General features: G+C 40.3%; 1 protein-coding gene across 1 annotated transcript in view; it reads left to right on the top strand.

The window, feature by feature from the left end:
- LOC144980481 (uncharacterized) overlaps positions 1–8,298 on the top strand; it is an 8,317-nt gene extending 19 nt beyond the window's left edge. Inside the window, exons 1-3 of the mRNA XM_078928091.1 lie at positions 1–91; positions 5,339–5,685; positions 7,998–8,298. The exon at positions 1–91 is cut by the window's left edge and continues 19 nt beyond it. Coding sequence (XP_078784217.1) covers positions 5,347–5,685; positions 7,998–8,159 — 501 coding nt within the window. The 5' untranslated portion in view covers positions 1–91; positions 5,339–5,346 and the 3' untranslated portion in view covers positions 8,160–8,298. The remainder of the gene's footprint in view (positions 92–5,338; positions 5,686–7,997) is intronic.
- The last annotated feature ends 1,916 nt before the right edge of the window (positions 8,299–10,214 follow it).

Raw genomic sequence — 10,214 nt, 5'->3', positions numbered from 1 at the left:
AGTCCTTGGTACCCGTCATTCGTTTATTGGATTCAACTGTGAAAACACGTCCACATTTCTGTGCCCAGATTATATGTTCATTGGATAAACTGTGAGTTTTAATAATAATAATAATAATAATAATAATAATAATAATAATAATAATAATAATAATAATAATAATAATAATAATAATAATAATAATAATAATAATAATAATAATAATAATAATAATAATAATAATAATAATAATAATAAATAATAATAATAGTAATAATAATAATAATAATAATAATAATAATAATAATAATAATAATAATAATAATAATAAATAATAATAATAATAATATATATCTTTATTGTCCTCAAAATAGTGACAATTTGTCATTTGGTTACACATTTAAAACAATACAATATATTGACATAGACACGCGTACACATATGCACACTAATAACATCGTCACCATCATCATCATCATCATCATCATCATCATCATCATCATCATCATCATCATCATCATCATCATCATCATCATCATCAACCTTCCTAATATTTCACTTTCACCATTCCCCTATAACGCCATCACCATCTTTATCATACTTCATATTCGTATTCATAATAATATTTTACTTTCATTGTTACAAAAATGAATAAGAGAATAACATATTACATGAAACACTTTACGGGGTGATTTGTGTGTATGTAATAAGTAAATTAATAATAGTATAACTGATTTAAATGACTTTCTTGGTTGCTTTGTTCGTGTTTCAATGAATTAATACAAGATAAAATAACTGATATCGTATGTCGTAAAAGTCTTTGTTCGTCTATCAATAATATTGTTAATCAATGGCATATTTAAAATGGTGGCCTTAAACTTTCATAGAAAGATATTTAATATTTTGTCGCCATTCTCATGGTGATGATGGTGATTATGACGATGATGACGATGATGATGATGATGTTGAACAACGCCACTACCACATTATCTCATTCATCCGTAATGTTTCATTCGTCCTGTTTTGTTGATAACGGGGAAACTCGAAACTTTCATTTGATCTGTTTTTGTAATTAAATCGAAGCTTCCATTCAATTTCACATTGTTATTTATTTCTTCGAGCTTCGAGCAGCAACAATTACGTTAGGCTAAACGATAGGCAACGCGTTGTTTAAAATACATTCGGTAAATCTCCTATAGTCCGTCCCCCAAGCGGTGAGCAGACGTTGGCCTTGATATATTCGGTAAATCTCCTATAGTCCGTCCCCCAAGCGGTGAGCAGACGTTGGCCTTGATATATTCGGTAAATCTCCTATAGTCCGTCCCCCAAGCGGTGAGCAGACGTTGGCCTTGATATATTCGGTAAATCTCCTATAGTCCGTCCCCAAGCGGTGAGCAGACGTTGGCCTTGATATATTCGGTAAATCTCCTATAGTCCGTCCCCCAAGCGGTGAGCAGACGTTGGCCTTGATATATTCGGTAAATCTCCTATAGTCCGTCCCCCAAGCGGTGAGCAGACGTTGGCCTTGATATATTCGGTAAATCTCCTATAGTCCGTCCCCCAAGCGGTGAGCAGACGTTGGCCTTGATATATTCGGTAAATCTCCTATAGTCCGTCCCCAAGCGGTGAGCAGACGTTGGCCTTGATATATTCGGTAAATCTCCTATAGTCCGTCCCCCAAGCGGTGAGCAGACGTTGGCCTTGATATATTCGGTAAATCTCCTATAGTCCGTCCCCCAAGCGGTGAGCAGACGTTGGCCTTGATATATTCGGTAAATCTCCTATAGTCCGTCCCCCAAGCGGTGAGCAGACGTTGGCCTTGATATAGTCACATAGATATTCATTATAAATGGCTCGAACATTAGAATTGTTACACAAGATAGCTCACACGGTAGAGCCACGCTCTCACCTGCCAGGCGGAGTTGTCGTACCAATAAGGTCGCAGGTTCAAACCCCACCACCGCCGCGAAAAAATTTTTATTCTCTATTGTCTTCTGGCACTTTTCTATTCACTTCATATCTTGTTGTTACCAACATAAGTGCCTGCTCCACTCACTTTTCTGAATTAAAATTCACCCCATACACCGGAGCATACTCAATGTCTCAATCGTTTCTATGTTATATGTTTGTGTTGAGAATATTGGCTATTAAGCTTAACTGCTGGTCAAAATTATTCGCGATGGTGGTGTACGAACGAATCGGCGGTCTCAAGAAGTGGGTGAGAGAGGGATCTAGTAATGACTTTGAGTTTGAAACGAATATTTTTGTGTTCGTGGATAGCTCACACGGTAGAGCCACGCTCTCACCTGCCAGGCGGAGTTGTCGTACCAATAAGGTCGCAGGTTCAAACCCCACCACCGCCGCGAAAAAATTTTTATTCTCTATTGTCTTCTGGCACTTTTCTATTCACTTCATATCTTGTTGTTACCAACATAAGTGCCTGCTCCACTCACTTTTCTGAATTAAAAATTCACCCCATACACCGGAGCATACTCAATGTCTCAATCGTTTCTATGTTATATGTTTGTGTTGAGAATATTGGCTATTAAGCTTAACTGCTGGTCAAAATTATTCGCGATGGTGGTGTACGAACGAATCGGCGGTCTCAAGAAGTGGGTGAGAGAGGGATCTAGTAATGACTTTGAGTTTGAAACGAATATTTTTGTGTTCGTGGATAGCTCACACGGTAGAGCCACGCTCTCACCTGCCAGGCGGAGTTGTCGTACCAATAAGGTCGCAGGTTCAAACCCCACCACCGCCGCGAAAAAATTTTTATTCTCTATTGTCTTCTGGCACTTTTCTATTCACTTCATATCTAATTGTTAGTGACGTTACGCCGACTCTAACAAGTCCCGCAACCCTTGTACGCAGAATCCCTGACTACGTCTTCAGCTGCACATACGAGATGGAAGTCGGTTTGGACGAATTCAATCCCTCGTGGGGGCGGGGACGTAACCTCCTCTAAGTTTGGTGAGAAGTTGCCAGGCTTTGATACCAGAAAGAGGAGACACTGGGTGGCTGCGAATCGGCTTCGGCCAGTGCGCTTCATCGGTGGGGTCTTACTACCTGTCCAACATGTACTCGCTGTGGGCAAGAACCTGAGACGGCAGAGCATCTAGTCGAACGGTGTGTTGTGACGATGCTACCCGGCGGGTTCGCGACGGTACACGAATGCAGACCAGACTTTGCTGATTGGGTCGATCGTCATAACATAGTAGTATGAAAACCATAAGAGGCTGCTGCCGATTTCTTTAGCATCGGTGACAGTATCATACGGAGTTTTTTTTTCTTCTTGACGATATATAGAAAACGGAGGGTCTGGGATGAGTGGACATTTGGATGTATTACATCAACAATATTAGGCACAGTGAATTCTGTTGTAATTACGATCACTGAATTCTCCTCAGGGTTTATATTCCATGATATCCATGTGCACTACTCACTAACATTGCCACTAAGAGTCCAAAATGACACAGTAAATTGTACACTTTGTACACACTTGACGCAAACGATTGTTACAATTTTATAGCCCTAACAAGAGGCGTAGCTTGCTGTTGTAATCTCTACATTCATAAAAACTGATGGCAATATGGATTAAAGATACAAATTTGTCACAATGACGAACATTACAAGGATTTCTCCAGAGGTGAAGCGCGAACTATTTTTTATGGCATGCGGCGAATGGGCCGACTAGGAACTGAGTGAGGAGGTTAAATAAATAATTATGTGATCTTAATTATGCATCTCTTGTATTTGAAAACTGTAGTTCCTTTGAAAGGTTATACTACTGTACAAAATTTACATAATTCTGTTTGGTGTTAAGAGGTTTTGATTCAGTGATATTTCATGATTCACTTCATTATATCGAAAGCGCCCCCAGTGAAAATAATTGACAAAGGCCCTACTCGATTCGTGGTGACAAGTGGGCTTTCGTCACATGTCGTGTCCAACCTTTATGAGTTGTTTTCCTCAACAAATGGTCGGGCGTTATGTCTTTGTGAAAGACATTTCTCCTCGTCCTGTTGGAGATGGTCGTAAACGTTCGGAGGATCTCCCTGGTTTTTGACATCAATGTCTTTGTCCGAAAAATGTATAGGGAATGAGATTAGCGGAAGAGTAGCGTCCCTTGATTGGACGTCACCCATAGTCTGTGACGTCACCGGCGGAAAAGTTATTAGAGAGAGAACGTCATGTTGGTTGTGAGCGGAAGCGAGGACGAGAGACGCATGCGCACAAGTAACATGACGTTCTCTCTCTATTAACTTTTCCGCCGGTGACGTCACAGACTATGGGTGACGTCCAATCAAGGGACGCTACTCTTCCGCTAATCTCATTCCCTATACGGACCTAACCGGTCGCTTGTGTCGGCTACTATATTATTACTGAATGGCCGTTGTCCTCAAGAGAAGAGATCAATATAAATGAGATTAGCTGGTTTTCAATATTACTGAATGGCCGTTGTCCACAAGAGAAGAGATCAATATAAATGAGATTAGCTGGTTTTCAATATTACTGTATGGCCGTTGTCCACAAGAGAAGAGATCAATATAAATGAGATTAGCTGGTTTTCAATATTACTGTATGGCCGTTGTCCACAAGAGAAGAGATCAATATAAATGAGATTATCTGGTTTTCAACGTTACTGAATGGCCGTTGTCCACAAGAGAAGAGATCAATATAAATGAGATTAGCTGGTTTCAACGCTTTTAAGTACAATGCTAACGCTCTGTATTATTACACTATAAGAAACAACCTAAAATTATTTGCTAAACCACGCCACTGAATGCAACAGATTAGAGGCCAAAGAGTCAAAGATAAGTGTCACAGATAAGAGCCAAATAACCAAAGATAAGAGCCAAAGAGCCAAAGATAAGAGCCAAAGAGCCAAAGATAAGAGCCAAAGAGCCAAAGATAAGAGCCAAAGAGTCAAAGATAAGAGTCATCATCATCATCATCATCATCATCATCATCATCATCATCATCATCATCATCATCATCATCATCATCATCATCATCATCATCATCACCACCATCATCATCATCATCATCATCATCATCATCGTCATCATCAACATCAATAATAATAATAAATAATAATAATAATAATAATAATAATAAATAATAATAATAATAATAATAATAATAATAATAATAATAATAATAATAATATATAATATAATAATAATAATAATAATAAATAATAATAATAATAATAATAATAATAATAATAATAATAATAATAATAATAATGAATGATGATGATGATGATGATGATGATGATGATGATGATGATGATGATGATGATGATGATGATGATGATGATAAGAATAATATCTCTGTTTTGAATTTTCAACATCAGATCTCAAAATGCAACTTCTGACTGGCGTTTTTTTTGCTGCGCTTGGTTTGCCGTGTGCGTTGTCATGCTGTTTTCCAAACACATCCTTTATGGAAGTGCATCACCAACTGACTAACGAAACACACGACGTTTTCGTGGACTTAAAGAATGACATGGTCGTTGTCTACATCAATAAAAGTCCAAATAACATCACAACGTACAACATGGCATTGAAAGGCAGAGCTCAAGTGGACTTGAATAATAGAAAGTGCACAGCTTCTCCAAATTATGTAGCATGGGAATACTATTCCAAATGTATGCCGGACTCTGCCAAGGATGAAGACAACCCTAAAGATATTAGCGACGATGTAAGTAGTAAACTTTAAACTTTAAACTTTAAACTTGAGATTTTGGGGGTCCCGATGGCTGGCTCAGTTGGTAGAGCACTGACCAACAAGGGTCCCAGACCAACAAGGGTCCCAGACCAACAAGGGTCCCAGACCAAAGACGACCACAAGGGTAGGTCCCTGACCAACAAGGGGGTCCCAGTGACCAACAAGGGTCCCTGACCAACAAGGGTCCCAGACCAACAAGGGTCCCAGACCAACAAGGGTCCCAGACCAACAAGGGTCCCAGACAACAAGGGTCCCAGACCAACAAGGATCCCAGACCAACAAGGGTCCCTGACCAACAAGGATCCCTGACCAACAAGGGTCCCTCACCAACAAGGTTCCCAGACCAACAAGGGTCCCTGACCAACAAGGGTCCCTGACCAACAAGGGTCCCAGACAACAAGGGTCCCTGACCAACAAGGGTCCCTGACCAACAAGGGTCCCAGACCAACAAGGGTCCCTCACCAACAAGGTTCCCAGACCAACAAGGTCCTGACCAACAAGGTCCGACCAACAAGGGTCCCTGACACATCCAACAAAGGGTCCCTGACCAACAAGGGTCCCAGACAACAAGGGTCCCAGACCAACAAGGGTCCCAGACCAACAAGGGTCCCTGACCAACAAGGGTCCCTCACCAACAAGGGTCCCTCACCAACAAGGGTCCCTGACCAACAGCGCCGCTTAACATGTAGTACGAGTCAAGAATTACGACAGTTAGGCGATATTACAATTTTTTCCCGACAGAGACAACGCTCTTAATGGCCATTGTACTCATTTTACACATGAGTACGGTGAGAGAATGTGAGTAAAAAGCCTAATCCAAGGACTCAACTATGCGCCGAGCATAGACTCGAACCCAAGACCTTCCGATCCGAAATCGGGCGTCATACGACAAGACCACATAGCGCACAACAACAATTGAGTCCTTCCTCGTGGCCATGGCGATAGCCTCTTATAAGGTACTTTCCCCCGATCTATAACAGGTCCAGCTACCCATCACTGAAAAGGATTTGAAAATACTTTCGACCGAGCTCAGGATTAATAACGGTCCTTTTTGCTAGTGATTTCAGTTCTCTGGTATAGATAGTTCGAACTAGACGTCTCAAGGGTCTTTGTTATTGTTTTGTTTTACCATCCGCGTTCATGAGTGATTTTCACTAAACTGTATAAACCTAACTATAAACGTTCATGGTTACACACAGTTTTGTGTGTTGGTCCATATTACTTCCGGATGGCAATGTTGTGAACATTTTAGCCAAGCGCATACTATCTATAAAGGAGTGGAAACCCTTTTGATTTAGATTGATATAGGTATTCATATACACAGGCGAAGTGGCCGAGTAGTCGAGGCATTGCGCTGTGATCCGGGTTCGAGCCCCACTTCAGGCACTTTCGTTATTATTTTTTTACTTGGGCAAGATTATTAACCCCCCCCCCACCCACCCCGCCCCTATTTGCTCACTTGGACAACATGAATGATTCCTGTTGACATCAGACATCTTGTTTGATGGATTATCTGTATTCCTTCGTGGAATGCTTAGGCGACGATATATTTTGATGTCCTAGCAGAAAGGCATAATTTTTATAATTTTAAAATTAAAAATACCTAGGTGGCCACAGACCGCACATATCATCTCTTAATAGCCTTCAACAGCCGTGACGTCACTCCCTCGTCATGACGCATAGTAACTTACCAACTGGTTCTAAACTATCGAAACAACGGAGGATGCCCTTATGAAATATTTCTCCAACGAGCATAAAAGTGTATCCAGAGGAGAAAAACATTATAAATCTGATCACTTTTTTACTTTTATATATTCTGATCACATGGCATGTGAAAACGGTCTAGCCAGGATGGAGAATAAAAAGTACCGATTTTCTTTGTTTAGAACCAAGCTGCCGTTACTGGGCGGACGTGACATCATACTATTGAATCCCATTCCGCTTGAAAAACTCCACCTTCTCACCCGCCCACCGCAAAAGTGAATGGGCAGTTGAGGGAGTTAGACCTAGCGAAAAGTATATTGCGATAGACTATCGCACTAGGGTTGCTGTTATTCTTTTCATTCCATAGAAATTGGGATAGACTTAGGCTCCGTCGACCTAACTAACGGCTCTGATGATTTGCAGGTCATAATTGATACCTCATCTTTCTCACCATCAATTTAATATTGAATTCACAAGTCACATTTCATCATCCTCTTCCCATTACCAAATTATCAGTTTGAATAAATGTGTCGTGTGACATTTCTAACAGCATTGTTTTATCCTCTCTGTATTTTACACAGCTTTGCCCGGAAACAAAATCCTATCATATTCTCAACAACAAAGGAGGGAAAGACTATAAAATTACCGCGACAGTGGATGACAAATGTACTCTCTTACGTTCTGTTATCTTTCATTATAAATCTAAGACGCAACGTACCTGGGACTGGAAAACAATTGAATAAAGAACAGTGATGGGGATCGCTTCAATGCAAAATGCCCCTCATGTCCTCGCAGGAATTTAGAGACAATCAACAACAACCCCCCAAAAAATCTTTAAAAATAGAAGAAGACAAGTATCCCCCCCCCCCCCCCCCCCCCCCCACCCCCCCCCCCTCTCCCCCCCTACCCCCCCCCCCCCCCAAAATAAACCCCAAAAATATTAGAGTTAGTGGTAAATAAACAAATTGAACATTTTAGAAACATTTGAGAACCTTTTTTTCTGTGAAATTAAAAGTCTGCTTTGAAAACGTGGAAAGATAGTTGTTGTTTTTTTGTCCAGTGTTTGATGGGATATGTGAAGTGTGTCAGTGTTTGATGGGATATGTGAAGTGTGTCAGTGTTTGATGGGATATGTGAAGTGTGTCAGTGTTTGATGGGATATGTGAAGTGTGTCAGTGTTTGATGGGATATGTGAAGTGTGTCAGTGTTTGATGGATATGTGAAGTGTGTCAGTGTTTGATGGGATATGTGAAGTGTGTCAGTGTTTGATGGGATATGTGAAGTGTGTCAGTGTTTGATGGGGTATGTGAAGTGTGTCAGTGTTTGATGGGATATGTGAAGTGTGTCAGTGTTTGATGGATATGTGAAGTGTGTCAGTGTTTGATGGATATGTGAAGTGTGTCAGTGTTTGATGGGATATGTGAAGTGTGTCAGTGTTTGATGGGATATGTGAAGTGTGTCAGTGTTTGATGGGATATGTGAAGTGTGTCAGTGTTTGATGGGATATGTGAAGTGTGTCAGTGTTTGATGGGATAATGTGAAGTGTTTCAGTGTTTGATGGGATATGTGAAGTGTTTCAGTGTTTGATGGGATATGTGAAGTGTTTCAGTGTTTGATGGGATATGTGAAGTGTTTCAGTGTTTGATGGGATATGTGAAGTGTGTCAGTGTTTGATGGGATATGTGAAGTGTGTCAGTGTTTGATGATAGTGGGATATTTGATGAATGAAGTGTGTCAGTGTTTGATGGGATATGTGAAGTGTTTCAGTGTTTGATGGGATATGTGAAGTGTTTCAGTGTTTGATGGATATGTGAAGTGTTTCAGTGTTTGATGGATATGTGAAGTGTTTCAGTGTTTGAATGGGATATGTGAAATGTTTCGTGATTTTGAATTAGGGATTATATGTGAAGTGTTTCAGTGTTTGATGGGATATGTGAAGTGTGTCAGTGTTTGATGGGATATGAAGAAGTGTTGATTAGTTGGTTTGATGGATATGTGAAGTGTTTCAGTTGTGGGTAGAATGTAGTGTTGTGGATAGTAGTTTCAGTGTTTGATGGGATATGTGAAGTGTTTCAGTGTTTGATGGGATATGTGAAGTGTTTCAGTGTTTGATGGGATATGTGAAGTGTTTCAGTGTTTGATGGGATATGTGAAGTGTTCAGTGTTTGATGGGATATGTGAAGTGTGTCAGTGTTTGATGGGATATGTGAAGTGTGTTCAGTGTTTGATGGGATAATGTGAAGTGTTTCAGTGTTTGATGGGATATGTGAAGTGTATGTTTCAAGTTGTATTGATGGGATATGTGAAGTGTTTCAGTGTTTGATGGGATATGTGAAGTGTTTCAGTGTTTGATGGATATGTGAAGTGTTTCAGTGTTTGATGGGATATGTGAAGTGTTCAGTGTTTGATGGGATATGTGAAGTGTGTCAGTGTTTGATGGGATATGTGAAGTGTTGTCAGTGTTTGATGGATATGTGAAGTGTTTCAGTGTTTGATGGGATATGTGAAGTGTTTCAGTGTTTGATGGGATATGTGAAGTGTTTCAGTGTTTGATGGGATATGTGAAGTGTGTCAGTGTTTGATGGGATATGTGAAGTGTGTCAGTGTTTGATGGGATATGTGAAGTGTTTCAGTGTTTGATGGGATATGTGAAGTGTTTCAGTGTTTGATGGGATATGTGAAGTGTTCAGTGTTTGATGGGATATGTGAAGTGTGTCAGTGTTTGATGGGATATGTGAAGTGTGTCAGTGTTTGATGGGATATGTGAAGTGTGTCAGTGTTTGATGGGATATGTGAAG

Source organism: Berghia stephanieae, chromosome 10 (assembly GCF_034508935.2).
Source record: "Berghia stephanieae isolate SIO BIC M18660-M18661 chromosome 10, UCSD_Bste_1.3, whole genome shotgun sequence".
In the NCBI taxonomy this organism is placed as follows: domain Eukaryota; kingdom Metazoa; phylum Mollusca; class Gastropoda; order Nudibranchia; family Aeolidiidae; genus Berghia; species Berghia stephanieae.
The sequence above is the reverse complement of the archived record's forward strand: the minus strand, read 5'-3'. Positions and strand labels throughout refer to the sequence as shown.